General features: G+C 49.9%; 1 protein-coding gene across 3 annotated transcripts; it reads right to left on the bottom strand.

The window, feature by feature from the left end:
* Nucleotides 1–27,763, bottom strand: RCC1L (RCC1 like). Of its 3 annotated transcripts, none has more exons than XM_041749955.1 (11): nucleotides 26,894–27,277; nucleotides 22,435–22,564; nucleotides 20,754–20,882; nucleotides 19,771–19,837; nucleotides 18,876–18,927; nucleotides 18,015–18,099; nucleotides 13,682–13,863; nucleotides 9,770–9,857; nucleotides 8,721–8,894; nucleotides 5,940–6,025; nucleotides 1–782 (listed from the first exon to the last, which is right to left on the bottom strand). In XM_041749955.1, the coding sequence occupies exons 1-11, from the start codon at nucleotides 27,218–27,220 to the stop codon at nucleotides 705–707; spliced, it is 1,398 nt and encodes a 465-aa protein (XP_041605889.1). In that variant the 5' UTR covers nucleotides 27,221–27,277; the 3' UTR covers nucleotides 1–704. The 3 variants fall into 3 exon arrangements, with proteins under 3 accessions (XP_041605889.1, XP_041605890.1, XP_041605888.1); XM_041749956.1 differs by lacking the exons at nucleotides 1–782; nucleotides 26,894–27,277 and adding exons at nucleotides 5,222–5,805; nucleotides 27,445–27,763; XM_041749954.1 differs by lacking the exon at nucleotides 1–782 and adding an exon at nucleotides 5,222–5,805.

A 27,763-nucleotide genomic window follows, 5' to 3' on the forward strand; every position in this document is an offset into this window, starting at 1 on the left:
TAAAAAGGCAGAAAATAGACTTTATTCCAAAAGAGATTTTTAAAAGATGTTTTTAAATGAAAGGCCAAGTTTATGTTACTACCTCACATGTTTTCCACAATGTTTGAATCCCTCCTCCAAGGCTGGCCCTCCAGCCAAGCTTCCGCAGGGGGTGCTCACGAGAGGCTGGCCTCGCTCTAACTCCTGCGGGGGCCTGAAGCCTGGCTCCCGCAGCCCCGCCGGGGCTCGCCCCGCTGCCCACGCAGCCCACGCAGCCGCCCACACTCCCACCCTGAGCTCTGCCGTGCTGGGGGCCTACAGAAGCCCTCCCGGCCACTCGATTCTGAGGCCACCTTTAAGATCAAACAAAATGGCCAGGCTTCCCTCAGAGCAGCTTCTGGAGTCCGATGGGCCACGGGGAGCCGTCACACGGTCCTGGAAGGGCCGAGACGTGCGGAGGTTCCTCGCTCTGCTGGGGCCACACAGCCCAGGACTCCTGTCACTGGTGCCAGGCCTGACAAGGACAGCCATCCTGTGATGAAAACGGCGGGTCTCACCCTCGGCTAGAGGGGCCTGAGTCCCCAGACCTGCAGCCTCTTCCTGCTCAGGGCATGGCAGAGAGCATCTCGCTTCACCAAGGGCTCAGAGCCCCCGCAGGGGCCTCTGCTGAGCAGCCCCAGTGGTTCTGAGGCCGCGTTCCGGGCTCCCGCGGGCTGGGCGAGGCTTCAGACAAATGACTTGGCCAGAGTCACCATGTGGTCCACACCACACGCCACATCCACAGGCTCCCCAGGCATCGTCACCTGCAAAACGAGACCCAGCACACGATGAGGGCGCACGGTGAGGGCACACGGCTTGGAGGAGGCCCAGCCCAGGCCTGACCCTGCTCCGCCTCCTGGGAGGTCAAGTCACCTCGGCTCCCCCCACGGAAACGGGGGTGCTTCCACGTGGCTGGCAGATCTGTTTGGGTGGACCGGGCACTCCAGCGTCCCACCCAGCCAATGGCAGACATTACTGCTAGAACTTGCACGTCCCACAGACGCTGCTACTCCCTGCTGAGCACAACCCTGCCAGAGGTCAACACCTGCTCCCAAGCCAGGGGCAGTGGCCTTTCCTAGGGGTCACCACCATGGCTCCCTGGAATGGCTCACGAACCCCTGCTCCCTGCAGCCAGGGCCTATGGGAATGAGGCCCTGGCCAGCATCTTCAGCCACGGCTGCCATCGGCCTCAGCTCTGGGTCAGCTGCTTCCCAGACACCGTGCTCCCTTGAGGAGGGAGCCCCACTGTCGCTGAGGGGGCCACAGGCCATGCTGGCAGTCCTACCAAGGCTGCCCACCCACACTGCCAGCATTTCACCACAGGAGAGGTCAACCAGCGAGGTGACAGGCAGCCCTCAGCCGACGTGGAAGCTCCGGCCCGCCGGCCTTGTAAAGGACTTTCGCTGGTGTACAGGCTGCCCCTGGAAACGGCCACTCCATCCCGCTCCGGCTGTGCCAACACTCAAGGATGTCAACGTCCCCAGAGCCAAACCAGTTCTCAGAAGGGGGGGCACTTTCCTTCTTCTTGTAATACTATTATTATCATTACTCTCATGATAGGCAAGACACTCTCATGGCTACATTATAAAATGACATTCAGCATAAAAGAATTAAAAGGCATTAAATCCCTTTTCTTTTTCCTGATTTTATTCTTAAGTAAGATCTACAGCCAACATGGGGCTCGAACTCACAACCCAAGATCAAGAATCTCATGCTCCGCCGACTGAGCCGGCCAGGCTCCCCTATATTAACCTTTAATCCCAGCCTGTCAGCACCTGCCCCCTTATTCCCTCCTTCCCTCTGAACTGGAAACCACTTTTAGCCAGTTTCCACTATCCTTCCAGAGATGCCCAAGGCAAAAGCAGCAAACGTGAGAAGAGTGTTTTTAGGTGGCAAATTGCAAGTCAGGGCTGTTGCGCTGCGTGGTAGGCAGACCCCTGCCCGGTGCTGCTGTTCCGCCCCAGCGGGTCTGGGTTCTGCCTCCCTCCCCCGCTCCCCCGGGGGCAGTGCTCTGCTGGGCAGCAGGACAGCTGGAAGGGGAATCTGTGGCAGCCGGTGGAGTTTGCAGAGCTGAGGGGGGGAGGCCTCATCCAGATGGCCTGGCCTGAAAGCCCCGACGGCAGCACTGACCCGAGCCTGGGGCCTTCGGTGCGGGGAGACGAGTCCATTAAGGGCTCCTGGATGGCAGGCAAATGGATGCTAGTGACCAAGCCATGCGGCCTGCCCCTCCCTCCCTCCCTAAACAAACATCTTTAGCGACACCGATACAGAGATTACTGAACAAACAAGCAGCAGTGGCCCTGCTCATCGCGAAGGTGCAGAAAGCGTTCCAGGCTGACCACAGGAGCAGAAGAGAACACGCTGCCTCCGTGCTGACTGGGCCCAGGTGAGCTCCTAGCAACCTCGCGGGGCCACCAGAGCGTGTTACACTGACCCTCCCCAGGCAGCGCGCCCTGCTCCCCACTCCTCCATACCCACACTGCTGCACTTGAGCTACCTTGTCCTTGTCCCCGGGGGCTCTGCCCATTAGAGCCCCAAGCAGAGTAACCACCTGGCCCTGCTGTGCTCTGCTGTGTTCACAGGGAGGATGGTGGCTGGGGCTGGCCTCTGAGCCCCCTGGGGGTGATCCCCCTGGCAGGCAGGGTCTTCGGCCTCTCACCGTCTCTGGAGTCCAAGACAATGTGCTGGATGTGCCCTCATGGAGGTTAAACGGAGCATTTCTTCTAAACCAATTTACACTAACTATTTTACTGCAAAGAGAAACCATTCCAAAAACTGAACCGTGTCTGGCCTGAAGGACTTTTACAAACTCTGACCAGTGTGAGCAGAATCTGTTCAGGGATGTCCCTCCTCATGACAACGCCCATGGCACAAAGGCAGGGGACCCAGAAGGAACGCAGAATCGGTGCCCCTGGCTGCTTCTCGATATGGCCGCATCTGTAGCTTCCTTTGTGGCACCAAGAGACCCATTCCCCCCGATACTTCACCTGGGACCCAGGGCTCTGTGGGAAGAGGCCCGGCAGCCAGGGGGTCTGCAGCCTGGGCACCGCATGGTCTGCACCTGGAGCCGAGAGTTTGCGTCTCAGCCCCGCCCACTGCATGGCCCTGAAATGGTGCAGCCCTTTCCATTTGCGGAGCCACAGGCTGGGGGGCAGGGGCCTCCGGAGGCTGTCCTGAGGAGAGCAAGGCACCCGGCACAGCCGACAGCCCTGCTGACTCCTCAGATGGGCGGAGGTGTCTAGAAAGAGCACATTTCTGAGTGGGTGATGTTCCAGGAAGGCCATGCAAACACTTGCCCCATGCCCGCACCGCAGTGCCACCAGGTAGGCCAGAGGGTCCTGTATAAACCTGGGCGGTATGTCCCCGCCTCTCCCCACTGCTGGGGACCTGGTTGTTCAGCTCCGGACCCTCGCAGAGGAGGGTACCACAGTGAGGTCTCAAAGTCAGACACATGTGAGTCTGACTCTGGGCCCTGCTTCTTACTGGGTGAGTGGCCTCGAGGACTTGCTGACCGTCTCTGAGCTCTGAGTGTCAGTGTGCAGCAGGAAAACCTCCAGGAAAGCTTCTAGAAGGACGGGTTTGAGTCCAGTGGCACATGTTCCCTGGGCCTACATACTGTCAGAGCAGCCTGGGCTCTGTGCATCTGAGAATGACAAGTTAGTGCTATTGTAGGAGCTACACATAAGGCTGGTTCCTGCCACCGCCATTCCCCAGAGCCCAGGCTGGAAGGTCCGGGCCCACAGAACGTGGGCAGGGCCAGGCCCCCAGCACCACCCCAGAAGGTGCTCTCCTTCACCAGTCCTCCCAACCCCAGAGGCACGTAGGGCTCAGCAAAAATGTTCCAGGGGGAGGACAGTGGTTTGGCAAGAAAGCAACCATCAGGGGAACAGCCTGAGGTGTCCCCTCCCAGACAGCAGGGGTGCAGTGAGCAACGTTCCCAGAGGGCCGCTTGGTGAGTAAGAAGTCCATGGAGGAGGGCTCCCGTAAGCTGGCTCTGGCCCCAATGGCAAGTGGCCTTGGCCCCGGGTGCCTGCTACTTCCAGCCCCACAACGGATAGCAATGCCCAGCCATTTCGATGGGACAGTACAATCATGACTGATCTTCACTCTAGTCTGGGGGAAAGGGAGGCAGGTGGGGAGCCCCCCACACCCCTCACAGTGGTCATTCATCCAAAACTTGGCCACTTGGCCGCTTGCCCAGCTTCCCCTCGGCGAGAAGTGAGTGGCTACCACAAAAGTGGGACCTCCACGTTGTCAACGCTCACAGTCCTTGCTCTGCTCCCCAGCATCCACCGAGCAGCTGTTCCTCACCCCTTAAGGGGGACCCCAGGCCCAGGATACAAGCAGACGAGCACCAACCAGCCTACACACAGCTCTGATACACATCTCTTCCAACAAATACAAAGCCTCCATTCTGACATGTTTTCTTAAGCAGCAGCGCCTCCAGCTCCTCCAAAGGGGTCGGAGCATGCTGAGGTCACAGGGAATCAAGAGTCAGCAGGCAAGGGAAACAGCCCCCAAAACACTGAAGTGCCTCCAAACATTTTGCAGTGGGTTTTTCACAGACAAATCCTTATTTTATTCCAAATAGACGCTGCTTTTGCATGTTCACGTAAGGTTTTAAAAAAATGCTTTACATGATTTTGAAACATTAAAATACAACCTTCAAGGAAGATACTTAAATATGTGCATATACACATTTGTGCATACACACATGCACGCACCTCTCTACGCAGAGACAGTTTCTAAAAGGAAACATAAGAAAGTACCAGTAGGGGCACCTGGGTGGCTCAGTGGTTGAGCGCCTGCCTTCGGCTCAGGGTGTGATCCCGGGGTCCTGGGATCGGGTCCCACATTGGGCTCCCTACAGGGAGCCTGCTTCTCCCTCTGCCTGTATCTCTGCCTCTCATTTTGTGTCTCTCATGAATAAACAAATAAAATTAAAAAAAAAAAAAAAGTATTGGGACACCTGGGTTGCACCTCTGCCTTTGGCTCAGAGTGTGATCCTAAGCCTGGAGTCCCGAGATTGAGTCCTGCATCAGGCTCCCTGTGAGGAGCTTGCTTCTTCCTCTGTCTGTGTCTCTGCCTCTCAGTGTCTCTCATGAATAAACAAATAAAATCATTATTTTTTTTTAATCAGTGTCTGGGACAAGAGATGTGAGACTTATTTTTCGTAACGCAGTTTGCACTATGTACACATGTGCCGTTTTCAGAAATGTGAGTAGTTCTTTTTTTTTCTTTTAGAAGGACTTAGTAAACAACACTAAGATAAACTACAATTTAGGAAAGAACCTTTTCCCCCTTTAATTTTGAAATGAGCCTTTTTTGTATAATTGCATCCTCCCCCTCAGGAAAGCTTTTATTTTTTTTTTTTTTTTACTTTGGTGGCTGTGGTATGGCACTCTAAATATTAAACATCCTGCTTGCTTTTAAATTCGCTGTAAAACGTTCCTCCACAGGGGCCTCTGTAAACAGGTCCTGGCACACCAACTTTGTCATTTCAGATCTCTCTGTCTTGGGGCCTCATGGCCCCCAGCCTGCACTCTGCTCCTCTGAGGTGCTGGCATGCCTCTGTTTTCCTGCTCCACGTGTCCATGGACAGCCTCTGATGAGGCTTCTTCCAGGGCACTGAGGGACTGGGACCCTCGGCCTGGCTGCTCTTTCCTCCAGCAGGCTGCTCACTCATCAGGCCTTGGGACAGAGCTCAGGGCAATGAGCCGCATAGCCCGAGACACTGGTGCCAGGAACTGTCTCTGGCTCCTCAGCATGACAGGACCTCACCTGCAGCTGCGGGGAAAAAGAGGGGGCAGCCGAGACCTGAGAGAGGTAGCTGTTCCCAGGGCCCTGGCACTGGCCCAGCTGCACACTGGGGGAGCCTCAAGCCATGGGTGTGCCCTCATGCCCACCCTGCGTAGGCTTACCCTCCATGGGAAATACTGGTCTTCTAGGCGACCAATGCCAAGGCACCCTCGGATGTTCTTGCCCCACACAAACAGCTCTCCTTTGCCTGCAAAGAAAAGAAAAAGGTAGTTTGGTTGAGGCTAGGCCAAGAGCAAGTCTCTGGGAGGGTCATGAGAACAGGCTTTCTAGAACCAGGGACAAACAGGGCCCAACATTAAGTTTCAATTTCTAGGGACACCTGGGTGGCTCAGTGACTGAGCATCTGCCATTAGCACAGGTGTGATCCCGGGGTCCTGTGATCAAGTCCCACATCAGGCTCCCCATAGGGAGCCTGCCTCTCCCTCTGCCTATGTCTCTGCTTCTTTCTGTGTCTCTCATGAATAAATACATTTTTAAAATCTTAAAAAAAAAAAGTTTCAATTCCTACCAGGCATTAGTGGTTTCCTTTGAATGGAAAAGTATACCATTCCCATACCAAAACACAGCCAAGCCCAGATGCACGCTACATCCGTCACACTGGGGACTGGCATACGTGTGGAGCTCTGGGGCCAGGCAGCTCCTGCACACAGCCTGCCATGCGTACCCCTTATGCACACCCCCTCCTCAAATCCTGAGAGCTGAGCCCCCTTGAACCTGGGTCATGCCCTGACAGAGTGAGACACAGGACGATCCATCATTCCTTTTTTTTTTTTTTTTAAGATTTTATTTATTTATTCATGAGACAGAGAGAGAGACAGAGAGGCAGAGACATAGGCAGAGGGAGAAGCAGGCTCCATGCAGTGAGCCTGACGTGGGATTTGATCCTGGGTCTTCAGGATCATGCCCTGGGCTGAAGGCAGGCACTTAACCGCTGAGCCACCCAGGAATCCCCGATCCGTCATTCCTTGTCCAGGTTTCTGTATCTCGGGACCATTTGGTCAAGAGATACATGGTGACCGGCACCACTGTGTGCTAAGAGCTGGGACAGGGCAGTGACTGAACATGCACAGTTCCTGTCCTCACGGGGCTGCAGCTAGCCGAAGAGTAAGACCTAAACAAATGAGCAAACCTCACCGTAAAAATGAGTGTTTTCAAATTGTAAAAAGTGCCATGAACTTTTTACAGCCCGGGTGCCATAGACAACAGCATGACAGAACCTACGGGGTCCCTGGGAACACCAACCTGCAGGATGGACCCCCCAGCCCTGGCAGGCCACCTCCCACAGCCCAGACTTCACCACAGATTTCCATCCACACCAGCATGGGGCACTCCTTGGCACAGAGGCCCCATTTTTAGCAGAAGGCTTTGGTCATGGAGAAGAGAAGAAAAGCCACAGAAAAGCCATGAGTACAATAATATGGGCTGTTAATTAAACAAGGAATCCTCTTGTTACAAGCTGTTGAAGTCCTCTGATCTCACAGCCTCTTTGGTCCTCCACCCTTAAATTTTATGTGTTCAACAGAACAATTCAGTCTGGCTCCCCTCAATGTTAGCAGACCACAGGGTAAACCAACCAACACCAACCCCCAGCTGGCCAGATGCAAGTGCTAGCCCCACAGATGGGCCAGAAGCCCAAGCTCTGATGCTCCACCTACTAAGGGACAGTGACCGGCATGGGGAGGGTGGCCACTGGGTCTTAGGGAAAATCTAGACAGGGAATTCACTTCAACATGACCCACAACGGCCACACAACCTGACAGCAAACAGAAAACAGTCCACCCTCATTGAACACTTTGCATGGATTTCCAAGCATATGACTGTGCACATAGTTTAAGCCTGGAGATGTCTTAGAAAACACATCTTTGGCAGCTCGGGTGGCCCAGCGGTTTGGCGCCACCTTCAGTCCAGGACATGATCCTGGAGACCAGAGATCGAGTCCCACATCAGGCTCCCTGCATGAAGCCTGCTTCTCCCTCTGCCTGTGACTCTGCCTTTCTCTCTCTTTCTCTCTCTCTCTGTCTCTCATGAGTAAATACATAAAATCTTTAAAAGAAAAAAAAAAGAAAAGAAAAAGAAAATACATCTTTGTTACCTCTAGAATCCGGCCACACAGATTCTTCTTGGCTCAAGCAAAATGGTTTAAAAAAACTCCTGTGACTCTGGACGACCCAAACTCACCATCCCAGGCCAGATGTTTCCTTCCCATAAGACAAAAAGATTTTCTAATCGCAAGGAAACCGCGAATTTACTTGAGGATCACGTGAAATTAATTTAGTGCAGTCTGACTATCCAGGTCAGCTGGAGAGCTGACTGAACCAATGACACTCACTTGGGGGGGTGGGGGGGGGGTCTGTTTCTCCAAAGCCATGATGGAGAAAAGCACACCAGCTAGAGGTCCACCAAGTCACGGGACATTTTACGACTTTGTAATTTGGCAAACCTTTGCAAAAACCTCCATCTGGGCCCCACCTCAGATCCCTCTGGAGGACTCAGGCAGACTAGCCTCCATGAAACCACAGGACGGGCTTCCAGACCTGCCTCTAGCCACCACACACATCCACCTCCTGGTTACCCACCGTGGATTCGCCAGACCTCTGCTGGCTTCCGCCAGCCCGCCATGCTTGACGGTCCCCACTCCTACCACCAACTGGCATCCTCTGGAGAAAACCTCCTTTAATGTTATCCTGACCACGAACCCAATGAACCAAAAACACACAACTCCGGGATGATGAGAAGGCACACATCATCCTACCTCAAGCCAAGCAACTTGTGGCTTGCCCCACTCTTGAATTACCCACACAGAGAAGGGAGAGCACAGCATGGGGCTGCCAGCAAAGCTCGGCTCAGCTCTGCCAGCCTCCGGAGCTGCACTGGTCACTTACTGGTCAGGGCAGCAAAGTGGCTGAGACCACACCAAATATGAGAAACGTGGACTCCCGGGTTGAACTCCGTCATGCCGAAGAGAGTGGGTGGGATCACCTCTGGAAATGCAGTTTCCACAAGGTTTGGGCCTTTCCCAAGAATCCCGTAGCCCCAGACGAAAACATGTCCTTCTCCTGCATGACAGCAAACACCGCGGTCAGTGGGTCAAACCCAGTGCAGCCCGCCCTCACTGGAAATCCTGACTGCACCACCAACATGCCTTATCTCCACGTAGATGGTTTTTTTGTTTTTTTTTCCCCCTCTTGCTTGGCAAGAACATAGGGACAGAGATCTAAAATAATGTTTCTTCCCTCCTCTTTCCAATTCTTGCTTGTGATGGGTGTCTAGCCAGCTCCCAATCTCAGGACACAAACTTCCCACAGCTGGAGGGTAACCAAGATGGGTCCAGGTCATCATTACCCAGAGGCCCGGGGAGTACAGGAGAGGCCAGAAGGGAGGTTTTTCCTACACGGATGTTCTTTCTTTCAGACTGATCAGGAGAGCCAGTCAAGTACACAACCAGCCTCTGGCCAGATTCCTAAAAGTCTCGGAAACGATTATTTTGGTCATAGAAGGTTTTATGCTCCTCAGCAGTGCCAGACATTTAATCACAGGGGCAAGGGCCTCAGTATCCAGACCCTACGGCTCTTCTCTCTATATTTTGTTTCCTGGCACAGCCTCCCTGGGGAAGGTAGGGCTGAGTCTCTGGTCCAGGCTAAGGGAAACGGAGGAAGGAGCTGGTTCTCCACTCCGGAGGTCTGCTATTATTCAGACGTGAGAATGACCAAGTTCTGTTTATTCGTCTACTTTGGAATCATGGCTAGTATCCTTCTGTCAAGGTCACCCTCACCGTCTATGCAGAGTCCAGTCTAACTAGGTCTTCCCACAGCCACCCTCCCCTTCCCTCCCTCAGGATGGGGTCCCCAGCCATGAGTCCAGGGGACACTGAGCCGGCCCCCGTCTGACCCACCTACAGCTTCCCACTCAGATGCCCGCAGGAGGGTCTCACCATTTAACACGGCACAGCCTGTACCACCACACGCGGCCTGCTTCACCTTCCCCACTCCTGAGAAGGGTAAGCACCGAGGGACATTCACCTGAATCAAAACCAGAGCCACAAGACAAGCCAGTGAGAAGTCGGAAATGCTCGGTCTTATGTACAAAGCAGATCAAGTCCCAGGTCATTGGTTCAATCTACAAGTACCTCCTGAACGCCCAAGATATGCTAAACATCTAACCAGGTACTGGGAATACAACAGGGAGGGGTAACCTAGTCCCTCTCTTAAGCGGGGTCTAGTGGAATAGGTAAGGGGCCCACCAAAATTCACACAAAAATAATCTGGGCCGAGTGTAATGAAGGAGAGTCCAGGGTCTCTGAGAATGAATGTCGGGCAACCTGGTTTAGTTTGCAGGGAGGAGCATCAGGGAAAGACCTGAAAGGCTTCATTTTATCCTGGGACCTGCAGGATAAGCAGGGATAACCAGGCAAGGGGAGAGGGGCCAGTCCAAGGAGCGGAGCTGGCACATACACAGGGAACGGGGCAGGCAGGACACCTTCAGGGGTCTGAACAAGGTCAGAGAGGATGAAGCAGAGGGATGAGGGGGGATACAGAGACCAGACATGCAGGACGTCGTAGGCCAGGGAAAGGAGTCGGTCTTTCCCCTGAGCACAGGTAGTAAGAGAGGAGGGGCATGATTTCCAGACGTAATGTGATGGCTAGGACACAGTGGAGGACCGAGATGTGGGGGATACACAGGAGCTCACTGCACCCAGAGCCAGTCAAGTGGAAATGCCTGGGGATATAGACGTGCAGACCCTGAACAGTCTGGGTAGAGACCAGGAAGCCCGTACACAGCTTCTGCAGACGGAGGCCACATGGATTGGGTGTAAGGACGGATGGGAAGGGGCCAGTGGAGAAAGGGACGTTGAGGCTATGGTGAAGAAGGCCCAGCAGATGGAGGAGGGCTTCTGAGGAGGGAGATGTGCCCCAAGGCACAGGGAGGAGAATCACATCTCTGGGGGGCAAGATGACATCCCCATGCTACAATAGGCAGTGGGCCTGGAGTGGAGGGTGGAGGACTCCGAGTGAGGAAACTGAGGGCACCCTCATCTGATTGTATATGGACCAGATCTGCTGCCAAGAATGAGACACCTGAGGTGTCAAGGGTTTGGAGGATGAAGTGTGGCCAACTTAGCCTTCCAGTGGGATTTGGTCTTGGCACCTCTGAGGAGTAACCCTCTGGAAAGGCAGGCTTTAAGTGCTTCAGTGACAGCCATGAATCTTTACAGATGCACTTTCAAATGGGGACAGCTGGAGGGTAACAGTCCCTAAGCTGACTTTTAAGGAATAAGGGGGCTCACGGATCCAGAAAATGTACGCCTGGAGGAGGCGAGGCCGTCAGACAGCGTCTTTACCTGACTGTGCTCTGGTCCAACGCCTTCAGCAAGTGCCGAGAAATGCTCTAGCACAGGACCACTGCAGCCGCCCACAAGACGAGGCCATGTTGGGCTGCTTCTAAGACAGTCCCCATGATCCCCACCTCCCACCAGTCACACCCACATGGAGAATGCCAGTGAAAGCTAGGGGAGGTCACCGCCAAGATTAAATGATAAAAGGCTGGCTGCTGTCCCATGGGCACTTTCTCTTGCTTGCTCTTTGGCTTGCTCTAATGAAGCCAGGTGCCATGTTGGGAGCTGCCACATGGAGAAGCAGGACCAGGAACCAAGGCAGGCTTGGCCAACAGTGAGGAACTGGGGCCCTGGTCCAACGACAGGAGGATCTGTGTCTTGCCATCCACCACCGGGGTGGTCCTGGAAGTGGAGCCTTCGGCTGCTGAACCCTAAGCCTTCAAGGGACCAGGGTCAGAAAACCCGGCGAAGTCACCCCTAGATTCCTGATCCACAGCAACTAAGAGAGAATAAATGTGTGTTGGTTTAAACCACTAAGTTTCGGGTCATTTGTTATGCAGTGGTAACAGTGCCACAAAACTGGATCTGTCCCCCACAGGGAGGCAGTGGGGAGATATTTTTCTCAGGACCTGGGAGCAACAGAAAGAACCACAGTTTTCCCTAACGACCGTGTTATGTTATAGAAACAATGAATCATTTAAATAGGCCTGTTTTCTTCTCTACTTTGGCTACTAGAAAGCTCAGAACCATACCTCTAACAGCTTCTAGCCACTGTGACGGACCACAGGGAATGCTTCTCCTCATCTTTTTCACTGACCTTTTTTCCCCTCAGGGCTGATCTCTTTATTAATACATATTTAGGGTAGCCCAGGTGGCTCAGCAGTTTGGCGCAGCCTTCAGCTCAGGGTGTGATCCTAGAGACCCGGGATCAAGTCCCATGTCAGGCTCCCTTCATGGAGCCTGCTTCTCCCTCTGCCTGTGTCTCTACCACTCTCTCTCTCTGTGTGTGTGTGTGTGTGTGTGTGTCTCTCATGAATAAATAAATACAATCTTTAAAAAAAAAAAACATATTTAAGGGGCGCCTGGGAAGCTCAGTCAGTTAAGCAGCCAACTCTTGGTTTCGGCTCAGGTCATGATCTCAGGGTCCTGGGATGGAGCAAGCCCTGTGTTGGACACTAAGCTCAGCAGGGAGTCTGCTTGAGATTCTCTCCCTCTGCCCTTCCAATTCATGCTCTCACTCCCTAAAATGAATAAATCTTTAAAAAAAAAATATATATATATATATATATACACATATATATATATACACACATGAAATGCTCTGTAAGTTGTCAGAAGTTTGATGGTATTAAGGAATAAAGTGTATTTTTAAAATAGCCCTTATCTTTTAAAGACACAATATGGAAACTTTAATGAATAAAATATGATAATCTGGGACTTACTACAAAATAACCCAGGGCAGGGGTGCCTGGGTGGCTCAACTGGTTGAGCGTCTGACTCTTGGTTTCAGCTCAGGTCATGATCTCAGGGTTGTGAGATTAAGCCCTGTGTCATGCTCCACATTCAGCACAGAGCCTGCTTAAGATTTTCTCACTCCCTCTTCTTCTGCCCCTCCCCCCACGAGCATGCTCTCTCTTAAAAAAAAGAAAAAAGCCAGGAGAGAGAGGTAGATAAAAAAAAAAAAAAAAAAAGCCAGGAAAGAGAGGTAGATGGCAACAAAAACTGACTGTTAGGGGTAGTGATTGTTTTGGGGAGAGTGGGATATGGGGAGTAAAGAAAATTTTGTGGAATTGAACAGCTCCACAACCTACATAACCTGCATAACTACACTAACAACCACTAAATTCTACATTCAAAAATGGTGGATTATGTCTCTGGTTTTTTGGTTTTGTCTGTTTTTTTTTAAATGGACCATTAGTTGGTAATGGTTGAACACAAGTAAGAGACAGAGATTCATCATGCAGTGAACTCTACTTTTTGTTTTCATTTGCAATTCCCCTTAACTTTAAAATCATGCTGTGCTGTACTGATGGTGGCTCCCTTTGGTGAGAAGGTAGGGGCGGTGACCAGAGAGGCCACATGCAGTGACTTCTGAAGTATTGTGTGTCCTACTGGTTGGGTGGGTAGGTGGGGTACAGGTGTCCTCATGTCACACTGGTGATCTGCATGCTTTACTGGGCATATATGTCACACTGCAATAGAAAGCACATGGTGCCACCATGGGAACTACATAAACTGCCTCATACCCCTTCTAGACTGAGACAGGGCACGCAGGCACAGCCAGCAGACTGCTCTAAACCAGGACGATCACATCAAAGGGTTGATAACGATGGCTCTGGACCCCAGCTTTCTTTCCTGACTCCCATAAGATGGCCAAGAAGAGGCAGCCTTACAGGTAGTCAGGCCTGAGCAGCACTTCCTACACCACACTTTGCTGAAGAAGCTCTCATACATGCTCTTACCACTCTGTATTTCCAAAGTTCCCAGCCCAGGTGGTAAGTGACCTCGTACCTGCGTGGAGTCAGTGACGGAGGCCAGCTGCAGATACTCAGAGTTCCCCCAACCGAAGAGATCACCCTCAGCAGACACGGCCAGGCAGCAGTCACCATAGGTGGCCACCTGCACAACGTTCACTCCAGCCAGGTCTCCACCCAGCTTGGTAGGCACGCTGGTGATATCGTAGTGACCTAGACCTGACATGGTGGCAAAGCGTTACTCCCAGTTATGGACTCCTGGAATAAATACTTAACACAGACTTACTGTGTGCCAAGCACAGTTTTCAACCCTTTACCAACATCATCTTGGAAATGCTAATCTAGGAGCAGCCCGGGTGGCTCAGCGGTTTAGCGCCCCCTTCAGCCCAGGGTGTGATCCTGGAGACCCGGGATTGAGTCCCACGTTGGGCATGGAGCATGCATGGAGCTCTGCCTGTGTCTCTGCCTCTCTCTCTGTGTCTCTCATGAATAAATAAATAAAATTAAAAAAAAAAAGGAAATGATAATCTGTTTCTCAGCTGCTCTACAACTTCCTTCTCCACCCTCTCTCAGAGGAGGATGAAACGGGAAGAATGATTTATTTGTAAGACCCCTGAGGCTTTCTGATTCAACTTAGAAACCAATGCCAGATAGAACAGCCCTACAAAATAAGGCCACTGGATCCTAGGAGAATACACACATAGAACACTGCAACAAGCAATCTCTAAAGCACCGCTGGGCTTACCAGAAAATAAAGGCAATCTCCAAGAGCCCAACCCACCCCAGCCCCCTACATCACCTCCCAAAATAACAGTACACCAAAACTGGCATGCTGGCGTGGCAGACGGTGAACAGAGGAAAAGGCAGGGCTGGCCAGAGGATATCAGGACAAATGTTACCATTAGCACTGTGATGGAGAGTGAGCACTGGGCAGCAGACCAAGGCAGAATGCACACCAGAGACTCTCGCTTTACACCATGCTTCTGTAAAGGGACCCAAAGCAACGTCCAACTGGCAGCACCCCTTAGCAACAGGCAGAAGCAAACCCGAATCCTCTCTGGAGGAAAGCGTCTCCAGTTTAGGCCCTTCGAACTTCCACAAGTTGGATTCAATGAAATAGGAGCTCATGGTCAAAAGTTACTCAACACGTAAGGAAGGATACCCATGAGTCAGAGAGTAAACTGAACCAACAAACAACCACTTGACAGTCTCCAGACTTCAGACCCTGATATTAGAATATACAAAACTTTAAAAAAAATAACTCTGTGGGCAATGTTTAAAGAGATAAAAGCAGGAATAAGGGACTATTGAAAATGCCCAGGTAAATCTGAAAAGGAAGCAATAAGCAATGAAGAAAACAGTTAAAATTCAAAACTCAAACGGACAAAAGGTCAAGACAAACTCTGGGAGAAAACACATGCGACGCTAGAACTGCAAAGAATACAGGTACAAGGGACGCCTGAGTGGCTCAGTGGTTGAGCATCTGCCTTTGGCTCGGGGTGTGATCCTGGGGTTCTGGGATCAAGTCCCACATCGGACTCCCTGCCTGGAGCCTGCTTCTCCCTTTGCCTATGTCTCTGCCTCTCTCATGAATAAGTAAAATCTTAAAAAAAAAAAAAAAAAAAAAAGAATACAGGTACAAGATAAAAGAATCCTTAAAAATCAATAGGAAAAAAAAAAAGAAAAAAGAAAAAAAAAAAAGAGAAAAAAAAAAAAGGAAAAAAAAAATCAATAGGAAAAAAGACAAGTCAGCAAATGGGCAAAGAACAGAGTGTATGTTTCAGAAGACAGAAAACAAGACTGGCCTGTAAATTTATAAAAAGATGGTGGTTAAAAAAAAAAAAAAAAAAAAAAGATGGTGGTCACTCTCAGGCAGTTATTAGGAAAATGCAAATTCAAACCTTAGTAAGATACTATTTCCCACTCACAAGACAGGCAAAAGCTTTGAAGTGGACAACAGTAAGCCTTGGCCAGGCTGAGAACACCACCTTGCAGCCAGGGGACACTTGGTTGCAACAGCTTCAGAAAAAAACCATTTGAATACAGGAGCATATTCTACAATCTCCTGCCACTCACAGCATCTTCATGAGAGCACTAACATGCTCTAACATGTGAATGGGAGACACAGTTGGCCAGAGAAACACTGCTTGACATATAACAGAAAGTTGTAAACCGTCCAAATATCGATTGATGGGAAACTGAATACATGGAGGTATATTCAGCGGTAGAATGTCATACAGCTACTACAAGAATGAATGAACTGCACTCAGCAAAGAAGGATACAAAATCAACACACAAAACGAACTGCATTTCAGGGGCGCCTGGTGGCCCAGTCGGTTGAGCATCCAACTCGTGACTTCAGCTCAGGTTTTGATCTCAGGGTCGTGAGATTGAGCCCCACATTGGGCTCTGCACTCAGCAGCAAGTCTACTTGAGATTTACCTCTGCCTCTGCCTCTCCTTCCATGCTCTCACGCTCTCTCTCAAATAAATAAATCTTTAAAAATAAAAATAAAAAATAAATAAAAAACAGATCACAGATGTACAGGTTTACTTCTGGACTCCCCATTCTATTCTAATGGTCTGTCTGATGCCAGTACCACAATGTTTCAATTAGTTTAGCTTGCTATAAATTTTGAAATCAGAAAGTGCAAGTCCTCCAACTTTGTTCTTTCCAAAATCTTTTGGCTATTTGTGGTCCCTGGCAATTCTATTAGAATTTCAGGATCAGTTTGTCCGTTTCGGCAAATAAGGCAGTTGACATTTTGATCAGGATTGCACTGAATTCGTAGATCAATTTGAAGAGTATTGACAACATATCATCTTTTGTGCATGCTGTAATACATGTATAATAAGATTTAAAAAAGAAAAAACTCAAACCGTGAAGGATTATGAAAGAAAGGAACAAGATCCTAAGATAGAATCTGCATGGGAGGAAGACAATTGTTTTAGGAAGGATGTCCAGGAAAGACTTCACAGAAGAGATGGCACCCAAGATGAGGCCTAAAGGATGAAAAGGAGAGCAGAGACAGGCATTCCAGGCAAGGATCAGCTTGTGCCAAGGCCCTGTGGCTGCAAGAGGAGGCATGCTCTAGGAACCGCTGCAGGGGCCTGTGTGACTGGACACTAAGCCTGGCAGGCAAGGGCAGGGAGGTGAGAAGAAGTGTCACCTATGACAGCTCATTTCTGGAATGGCACCAGAAAACTGTTAACCATGGTTTTCTCCATCAAGTGGGACTCGCACTTTTAACCTCATTTCTGTGCTGTCAGGATGCATCTATCAACAATATTCTTATTTTTATAAAAAGCTTATCTTCAAAAATTACCAACAGCACGATTTTAAAAATAAAAAGAAGAGTCAGCTTTACAGTTACCAAAGAAATGAGAGTGAAAAAAAGTGGTACAGTGATGAAATTAGCACACTTAAATTGACCATATTTGCTGCTAGAGAGGTTATGGCTACCGTAGTACTTCCATACATTGCTGAGGACAGTACAAACTGATAAAACTCTTAGAAAGCAAGTTAACAATATATTCTGAAAACACAAAAATATTCTAATCTTTTGACTCACTCCTGGACATTTATCCTAGGGCAACAATCCCAAAAAAGAAAAAGTGTACGTATATGTGATAAGTGTCATAATATCTTCAATGACCAATTGGTCGCCCTCCCATTCCCCCACACTGCTCCAAAAAGTACACCTCCTGAGAAATAGGGTAATGATTAAGTAATTATTTGATAAATAATTATTAATTTACCTTATGGTAAATTAGCTTGATGCTGCATCATACAAATATTAAAAACCCAATTGTGAAATCTATACCAACAAAATTTAAAAGAGAAAACAAGCATATAAAATCACACCTATGTTATAATATAAAAGATGTATACATATGAACAAGAACCAGAAGGAAACGCAAAACAGCAAACAAAGGTGATGCACTGTGCTGGCAAGATTATGTAGGATTTACACAAAATTTTATTTATTTATTTTTTTCAAAATTTTAATCTTAAATTTAAAGGCCTTCCCTTCAGACAAATATCAAAAAACAAAAGGATTAAATAAGCAAGGTTAATAAAGCTTATCCCTCATTTCTCCCACCCTTAATCACATTCTCCTCAAAAGAGTTAAAATCGAGTTCCCTTTAGATGGCATTTGTGTATCTGTTTGTTGAGGGGTGGCTGTAATCCTCTACCCAACCCTGGTCGGGTTGGTGGCCATGGGAGGAGGGGTGAAGGGAATAAGGCGGGACAGACTAACTAGTGTAGTAAGAGAGGGAAGAGTCTAAGGAAGGTGGGGGCTAGTCCACAGGAGCGCTCCAGCTCACACCTCCCTAGGACACCAACCCAGGGGTGAAAGGTCCCACTACCTGTTTGCCCATCAGCACCCCAGCCACAAGAGTAGACTTCTCCTTTGTCCGTCAGGAACAAGCTATGGTCCTGGCCACAAACCACCTGTCAGACAGAGGTGAGGCTGATGAGGAGAAATCCTTGGAAACCCAGTGTCCTGGTCGATGGACCCAAAGCTCACCACAGTCCCTACCACTCCCAAGCAGCAAGACAGCTGGGTCTAGGCAGCTGCCCCACATGGCCTCCACATCTTATTCTTGCCCAGTTCCATCAGGCTTTCTCTTCCCCATTCGCCTCCTCTGCCTCTCTACTGGCAGCCAATCTTTGTCACTAGCTCACCATCCACCCTTCCAAGCTCTCAGGCTGCCCCCTCCTTCAGCCATAAAACCTTTCTGGCCCTGGTCTATCCAATATATGCCTCTGCCACCTCCCCCACGATGCCTTCTCTCCCTCCCATTCCACCCCTGAGAGACTTAACAATTCTCCTGTGCTTTCAGGGCCCTTCCTGTAAGCACCTGCTTATGCATTTAAGTATTTACTGTAAGTACTTCCACGTGCCAGGGTCTGCACCAGGGATGGAAATGAAATAGTGAGCAAGATATAGCCAGCCTGGGACACACACACACAGCTAGTTTACCCTGTCTCTCCCCCTTAGAGTGTCATCCCTCAAACCTTATTAAACTCTGTACCACCATAACCTAGTGAGAACTAATACTCTCCTGACCTACAGTAGACAGGCAGTAATTTTTACAAAAATAGTGTATTAATTCAGATAACTGCCCTAACCAATGTGCCCTCACCGCCCCCTTCCGCCACCTTTCACTCCTGCAAAAGCACCCCTAGGGGCTGGATGAGTGGGGCTCTCAGCACTCGTCTCTTACCTGGACCACCTGTCCATCGAAGTCCTGCATTCTATGGACTTTGTGACTTTCACTGCAGCGGGCGGGCGGTGGGGGGGAGGTTTAGGGCATGGAGTGGAATTTGGGGAGAAGAAAGACATATGGTCATGGTAAGCACTGTGTGGTCCTGCCTCCACATGCACACAGTTACAGTTAGGGAAAGTCTCAAGGTCAAATATAAGGCAGAGGTAAGCCGAGGCAGGAGAGTAAAACAAAACAACTCTTAAAAACAACAACAACAACAAAAAACTCTTCGGTAATTTTTTTTTTTTAAATAGGCTCCACGCCCAATGTGGGGCTCAAACTCACGACCCCAAGATCAAGAGTCGCACATTTTCCGGACTGGGCCAACCAGGTGCCCCCCACTTTGGTAATTTTAATATGCTGCCAGAGGTGAGAGTGGTATTTAGACCCAATTTGAGGAAGCAGAGGGGAGTTTTTTTAAAGACCAAAATAAATAAGGGGTTCCTGGCTGGCTCAGTGGGTACAGCAGGTGACTCTTGATCTTGGGGCAATGAGTTCGAGCCCCATGTTGAGGGTAGAGATTACTTAAAATCTTGAAGAAAAAAGAAAAGACTAAAATAAGAATAAACAGGAATTTTTAAAAGTTAATCCATTTGGTAAAATAAAAAACTAATTCAAAAGAAGTTCTATGCACCACAAGCAATGCCCGTCTGCCCTCCCTTCCACTGAGCTAATGTTCAGAGCTCAACCTGCAATGAAGCAATACCCTCCACAGCTTTCCAGTGACTTCTCACCACCCCTCTCAAACATGGGGAAGCTAGCCACTTCCTGCTCAGTGGGTCTATCACTCAGTAACCACACGGGAAATGTTAAATGCTTAACACGATCTAGGGAAGTCCTTTGGGGAACTCACCTGTAAATTTCATTTTCGACCACATTTCTTCCACATTGCCCATAAGCGTTGTTTCCCATGCTGAAGACTAAAGAATAACACAACCAAGGAAATCAGTTCTGCAGGTTCTGGGGATCCCAGAGTGTGAGGACTGCAAGGGGCTCTCGGAAGTAGTCTTTAGTCCAACCACTCACCCTAAGCACTTCTGATTTCCTTCTCTCATCCCCTCAGCCTTTGCAAGCACACCCGCAGACATGCTGGGGGATCTGGCCACTTGACTGTCCCTTCTACCTCTGCCTCTCCTTCTCCCCCTCCCCCTCGCAGGCCCTCATTCCACCTCTCAGGAATTCAGTGCTCCTCCGAGGCAAGCACCTCCTGGGGAGGGCCCCAGCACCCCTACTCCCTGGATCTGTCACTAGAGCATGCCCTCCACGCCAAACCTGCTCTTCAAAGAGTTCCTGAACACCACCTTTGCCTTTGTCACAAAGCAAGCTTAGCCAAAAAATGAAACTGGAAACATTTAGTCAAGTTGGCCTTTGCCTAGAAATAATCGCTCCTCTAGAGAGAGTCCGTGTTTTCTGGAATCTGGAAGCCCACCAGTTGAAGTACTGGCAAACAGACTCCTTTTTTAGTACAACAGAAAAAGCTGTCTACACGCACAGCCCAGCTCAGCGACTTCACGGCAAAGCAAGTGGGAGGCCTTGCTAGGGTGGCCCGGTATGCACTGTCACATTTATAAATACTAGAGGTTTTCTAAGAATCACAGAGAGCGGAGAACATCAAAGAGCTGGCAGGATCTGTCCAATACGGTGATATTGAACCATCCTACCAGTGAGGTAGTATGGTTCACTTATAACGAAGCATATATAACGAGCATTTCCTGCTCGGGAAATGCCAGCAGCCTCAACTAATTACATGTGGTTCCATCAAACGAAGCAGTTTAGACCCAAGGGCAAGAAAGTGATTCCCCTACTCCCCCATGAACCTGGCAGAGGCCAACTCACCTCCTTCGCAGTCTGTCAGGATAAGAGAGTGGGCTCTGCCGCAGGAGACCTGCAGCACCCGTGTGTCCTGGGGTCTGTCTAGAGGCAGTGGGACAGGTGAGGGCTCCAGAACATATTCATATCCCCGGGCTGAAACAAGAGTGAACAGGTTCACAGTGCGTCATGGTGATGGAGAGCCACAGCACTCTTGACATTAGTCAGTTGGTAACTGAAGCTGGCATGCTTTACATAACTATGTCCATTTCTATGTATGCCTAAACTGCTCCCAATAAAAGCTATAACAGAGGCACCTGGGTGGCTCAGTTTATTAAGTAGCTGCTTTTGGCTCGAGTCATGATCCCAGGGTCCAAGGGTCAAGCCCCACATAGGGCTCTCTGCTCAGTGGGGAGTCTGCTTCTCCCTCTCCCTCTACCCCTCTCACTGCTCACCCTATCAAATAAATAAAATAAAATCTTAAAAAAAAAAGTATATAGGACACCTGGGTGGCTCAGTGGTTTAGCGTCTGCATTTGGCTCAGGGTGTGATCCTGGAGTTAAGGGATCGAGTCCCACATCGGGCTCTCTGTGAGGAGCCTGCTTCTCCCTCTGCCTGTGTCTCTGCCTCTCTCTGTGTGTGTGTCTTTCATGAATAAATAAATAAATAATCTTTAAAAAAAAATGATAATAAATGCAACGTGGAGTCTTACAACAGACTTCAGTGCTGACTTACAAAAGAATTTTAAATATAAAATTAAGTGAAAGAAGGCAGAAAATACACACTGACTAAAACTGTACAAAAATGTATGCACATGAATGAGAGAACAAGAAAAAAAATGAAATGTTTATCCAGACAATACAGCCATCCCCCCTTATCCATGTGGAATACATCCAAGATCCCCAGTGGATGCTTGAAACTATGGATAGGACCAAACCCCATATGTACCATGTTTTTTCCTATGCATACGTATCAATGACAAAGTTTATTTTTTTTCTTTTTCTTTCCTTTTTTTTTTTTTTTTTTTTAAATGACAAAGTTTAATTTATAAATCAGGCAAGGTGCCTGGGTGGCTTGGACCGTTAAGCATCCAACTCTTGATTTCGGGTCAGATCATGACCTCAGAGTCCTGAGATCAAGCCTCACATCGGGCTCCACTATCACTGCAGAGTTTGCTTAGGATTCTCTCTCCCTCCCCCTCTCCCTCTACACACACTCTCTCTCTCTTTCAAATAAATAAATAAAATCTTTTAAAAAAATTTATACACCAGGCACAATAACAGGAACACCTTTACTTATCAGTAAAGACTCTTTTGCCTAAAGATTCAGTGTTATTACCAAAGAAGCTGACAATCTAGTCCAGGGCAGCCCTGGTGGCGCAGCGGTTTAGTCCTGCCTGCAGCCTGGGGTGTGATCCTGGAGACCCAGGATCAAGTTCCACGTCGGGCTCCCTGCATGGAGCCTGCTTCTCCCTCTGTGTCTCTGCCTCTCTCTCTCTCCCTGTGTCTCTCATGAATAAATAAATAAAATCTTTAAAAAAAAAAAAAAAAACACAACAATCTAGTCCAGATAGTTTCAAATAACATCCATGTAAGACTCCATCTACTGTGTTGTGCCAGTCTGGTTTATGTCATCAATATTCTTGAAAACAAAGGAGAGCTCCCTCAGACCAATCACAGCACAGAGAAGCCAAGATGAGAACACTCACTTTTATCTTTGTGGCTCCTGTGAAATCCAAGCTGGGAATCTTTGTTGAGCCCCATACCCCAAACTTTCGTCACATCCTTAGTTTTAGAAGAGAGCAATGTGAATCCATAGCCACAGGCAGCAGATGAAATCTGAAAAAGAATTCCAATAAAGCATGAACTGATTTGTGATATCAAGTTTTTTCCACAATAAATGACAGGTTGTTTGCTCAATCAAAGAACATATAGTATTATATGTGGCTGTCAATTAACCGTCTGCCCTCAGCTTAGGTCATGATCTCAGGGTCCTGGGATTGAGCCCTGAGTCAAGGCGCCACACTCAATGGGGTGTTTACCCCTCTTTGCCCCTACCACTTGTGCACTCTCTAATAAATAAAATCTTAAAAACAAAAAAAGAAACTGGACAAAATTGTAAAAAACAAAAAACAAAACAAAACAAAAACCTTTTCAGGGATCAAGAAATCAAAGGCAAATAAATTGAGAAATGTGGGATGCCTGGGTGGCTTAGCAGTTTAGTCCTGCCTTCGGCCCAGAGTGTGATCCTGGAGTCCCAGATTGAGTCCCACGTCGGGCTATCTGCATAGAGCCTGCTTCTCCCTCTGCCTATGTCTCTGCCTCTCTCTGTCTCCGGGTCTCTCATGAATAAATAAATACAATCTTTAAAAAAGAATAACAGTAAAATAATGAATAAACAAATTGAGAAATGTTTATTTGTGAAAGACTGCTAGAACTTCAGGTAATGGGGGGGTGCCTGGCTGGCTGAGTCAGAAAAGCATGCAACTCTTGATCTCAGTGTCGTGAGCTCGCACACCACACTGGGTGTAAAGATTACTTAAATAAGTAAAACTTGAAAGAATGAAAGAAGGAAAGGAAAGGAAAGGGAAAAGGAAAAGGAAAAGGAGAAAGAAGAGGGATACATGGGTGGCTCAGTGGTTGAGCATCTGCCTTTGGCCCAGGGCGTGATCCTGGAGTCCCAGGATGGAGTCTTGCATTGGGCTCCCTGCACGGAGCCTGCTTCTCCCTCTGCCTGTGTCTCTGCTTCTTTCTTTCTGTGTCTCTCATGAAAAAATAAAGAAGAAAAGAAAGAAAGAAAGAAAGAAAGAAAGAAAGAAAGAAAGAAAGAAAGAAAGAAAGAAAGAAAGAAAGAAAGAAAGAAAGAAAGAAAGAAAGAAAGAAAGAAAAAAAGAAAGAAAGAAAGAAAGAAAAAAGGAAAGGAAAAGAAAAGAAAAGAAAAGAAAAGAAAAGAAAAGAAAAAAAAAGAAAAGAAAAAAAAGAAAAGAAAAGAAAAGAAAAGAAAAGAAAGAGAAATTCAGCTAACAGCAGCAGCAAGAACTTCAGGTAACAAAAGAAGGAGGAAGAGGAGGAGGAGAACAACTTCAGGTAACAACAGAAGAAGAGAAGAGGAGGAGGAATTTCAGGTAACAGCAGAAGAAGAAGAGGAGGAGGAAGAAGAAAGAACTTCAGGTAACAACAGCAGGAATCTGCAGACTTCCCATCTGGGGTCCTCCATCTACTCCAGCTCAATCAGCACACTAGTTTTAAAAGGGCAGGGTTGACCATGAAAACCATCAACTTTGTTGCCAGGAAGGACACACTCACTTTGGGGTAGAAAGCGAAAACTCATGCTCAGTAGTGAACCCAGTGAGAAACAAACAAGGAAAATTCACAACTTGGCCATCTGAGGTTACAATCCTGACCAGGGCAAGAGGAGAGGCAGACCAGTCAAAAGTGCAATGGAAAGATCTTAGAAGTGAAATTGCCACAGAAGGCTTTCCACACATCCACAGTTGACTGGGAAACTCCGCAAGTAAACGAGGGAGACCTGAGGATCGAATCCCAAGTAAAGCTGAGGCAGACTTGAGAACAGCCTGATATTTGAATGTGGTCCCTGACCTATACACTGAATCAAAGGTAGAAGGTAGAAACCTTGAGGCTTAAAGTGTCTGAGCACAATCTCTGCCCAAATCATTGGCTGACCACAAAGGTATACGCTAGGAAGCAACACTCAAGAAGCCAGGCTGAAAAGGAGGGGGCAGAGAGACAAATCAGTAACTGGAACAAAGGTATCAGTAGCCATGCACAGCAGGGAAGACTGTATACTTGAAGTCCAAAAAGTTACTAAATAAATAAATAAATAAATAAATAAATAAATAAATGGGCGGGGGGGGGGGGGCTTGGGTGGCTCTGTCACTTAAGTGGCTGCCTTCAGCACAGGTCATGATCCCAGAGTCCCGGGACCCAGCCCCACATAGAGCTCCCTGCTCAGCAGGGAGTCTGCTTCTCCCTCTACCATACCCCCCTGCCCGTGCTTTCTCTCCTCCCTTAAATAAATAAAATCTTAAAAAGGGGGGGGTGCAAAACAAAACTTCAAGGGAAGAATATCAGAATCCAAAGTTATTACAAAACATCACCAAAATGTCCAGTTTTCAACCAAAAAGTGGAAGACATGCAAAGACCTACACTGAAGGGACAAAAACAGCCAAAAGAAACTGACACTAGGGGATCCCTGGGTGGCGCAGCGGTTTGGCGCCTGCCTTTGGCCCAGGGCGCGATCCTGGAGACCCGGGATCGAGTCCCACATCGGGCTCCTGGTGCATGGAGCCTGCTTCTCCCTCTGCCTGTGTCACTGCCTCTCTCTCTCTCTCTGTGACTATCATAAATGAATAGTTTAAAAAAAAAGAAAGTGCTGATTCGGCACCTGGGTGAGTCAGTTAAGCATCTGCCTTCGACTCAGGTCATGATCTCAGGGGTCCTGGGATCCAGCCCAGAGTTGGCTCTCCCTCTTTAAAAGAAAAAAAAAAAAAGAAACTGACACTAATGGGACCCGGACATTGGATTTATCAAAGACTTCAATAAACTGTTGTTCAAAGTATATTTTAAAACCATGTTAAAAATAAATAAAATAAAATAAAATAAAATAAAATAAAATAAAATAAAATAAAATAAAATAAAACCCTGTTTAGGGATGCCTGGATGGCTCAGTGGTAAGCATCTGCCTTTGGCTCAGGTTGTGACCCCAGGGTCCTGGGATCAAGTCCCGCATTGGGCTCCTCATAGGGAGCCTGCTTCTCCCTCTGCCTGTGTCTCTGCCTCTCTCTGTGTCTCTCACGAATAAATAAAAGCTTTATTTTTTTTAATTTATGATAGTCACACACACAGAGAGAGAGAGAGAGAGGCAGAGACATAGGCAAAGGGAGAAGCAGGCTCCATGCAGGGAGCCTGACGTGGGACTCGATCCCAGGACTCCAGGATCAGGCCCTGGGCTAAAGGCAGGTGCCAAACCGCTGTGCCACCCAGGGATCCCTAAATAAAAGCTTTAAAAAAATAATAAAATAAAGAGCAAGATGGTTGATGTGATCCAACCACATCGATAATTATGTTAAAAGGACATGGACTGGGGACTCCTGGATGGCTCTGAGATCAAGTCCCGAATTGGGCTCCCCACAGGGAGCCTGTTTCTGTCTCTGCCTATGTCTTTGCCTCTGTGTGTCTCTCATGAAAAAATAAAATCTTAAAAATAAAAAATAATGAAAGAAATAAAAGGACATGGACTGAGTGGCATCAGTGAAAACGGACCAACAAGCACACTGGAGAACGCCAGAATCCATTTTTTCAGAACCCTGGAGATTAGCCAAAGACTCAAAGCCATCTAGGGAATGTTGAGTCAAGAAAAGCAGCTGTAGGAACAGCAAGCTTTGCAGCACTTCAACCTGACCCGTCCCGTTCTGAGAAGCTCGCAATGGCAGCGCAAACCTGCAGTCCGGCAGCCCCTGAAGAGGCAGAAAGGGGCCGCACAACTTCAAAGCGCCATTCCCGGGGCGTTCCCATCTGACCTGCCCGGTGGTTCCCCGGGAGACCCCACGCACAAGGCTCTCTCTATCTGGCCTGACCTAGATGCCACCCAGTGCAAACAGCCTTTTCCCCCAGGGATATTTGTCGAAGATCCTCAGCGGCTAATGGTGATCGCTGCAGCTGCCTACGGTGGCGGAGAAGAGCTGGGGCAGGTAACAGGCCAACAAAAGGAGCTCCGGACTAACTTGACCTGACGGCGGCTTCGCCAGACGGCAGTTCACATCCCTCCAGCACACCTGGAGCACTGCCGCCTCCAAACTAAGCCTCTAGCAGCCCGGGTGGCTCCGCGGTTAGCGCCTGCCCTAGGCCCAGGGCGTGACCCTGGACACCCGGGATCGAGTCCCGCGTCGGGCTCCCTGCACGGAGCCTGCTTCTCCCTCTGCCTGTGTCTGTCGCTCATGAGTAAATAAGTAAAATCTTAAAAAAAAAAAAGTCTATTCTGGAACCACGAAGAAATTAAACTGCGCCCTAACGCGCTTCCCGCGGCCTGCAGCGCCGCAGGGTCCTCCTCCCCGGCGCCCGGCCACGCGGCTTCGCAGCGGCTCGCAGGGAGCCTCGCCCCGCCCGCGGGGAGGGGGCGGAGGCCGGGGGGCGCCGCGCAGCCCGCACCTTCTGGTCCAGCTCCAGGCGGTAGGGCACCGGCTGGATCCTGCGGGGCGGACGCGAGCCGGCGCGCCGCTCGGGCCCGGCGCGGGGCAGCACGAAGGTGGGCACGCCCAGCGCCCCCGAGAAGCTGAAGCCCCACACGAAGACGCGGTCGGCGCGGGCCGCCCGCTCGCCCACATACTGGAACACGGGCGCGTCCGCCTCGCGCCGGCTCCGCGAGCGCCCGGCCGCCGTCCCGTGCCCTCGCCCCGCTCTTAGCGCTGCGCCGGATCCCGGCCCGCTCAGCAGCCGGCCCAGCCGAGCCCCGACCTCCAGCGCCGCCACCGCCATGCTGCGCCCCACGCCTCAGCGCCTCCCGGGCGCCGCCATCGTGGTGACCTCTGACCCCACAGCCCGGCGGAAGAGCCCGAGGTCACGTGGACCCCTGGCTGAAGGCAAAGGCGCGGCGGGGACGGGGGCGGGGCCTGCGGGCGGGGCCTGCGGGGGCGGGGCCGGCGCGCTGCGCCCCCCTGCTCGCGGGCTGGTGCCCCTGGCTCCGCAGCCGCGCTGCTTACAGAGAGTTTTCCCGTTTTCCCGGCCCCCGCGGGCACGCGGCGCTGTGGTCGCGAGGGCTCTCCGCCGCCTGGTGGCCCGCTGTGTCCCGGTTCACCGCTCCCGCCACGGCGCCTGGTCGTTTCTCGGCCGGCCGCGTGGTCTCCATCGGCCCCGGGAGGCTCAGGGGTGCCGCAGCCGCAGGCCCCGGGTGCACCGGCTGCCCGACCCTGCAGGGAGGTCCCGCTCCCCGCCCCCGGCCGCGCACCCCGCTGGCGGCGGGTGGCCTTCCTTGTCATTTCCGCCCCCAGGGCTGGTGCAGGCCTCCCTGCTTGGCACACA

The sequence above is a fragment of the Vulpes lagopus genome, chromosome 3, assembly GCF_018345385.1.
Source record: "Vulpes lagopus strain Blue_001 chromosome 3, ASM1834538v1, whole genome shotgun sequence".
Lineage (NCBI taxonomy): Eukaryota > Metazoa > Chordata > Mammalia > Carnivora > Canidae > Vulpes > Vulpes lagopus.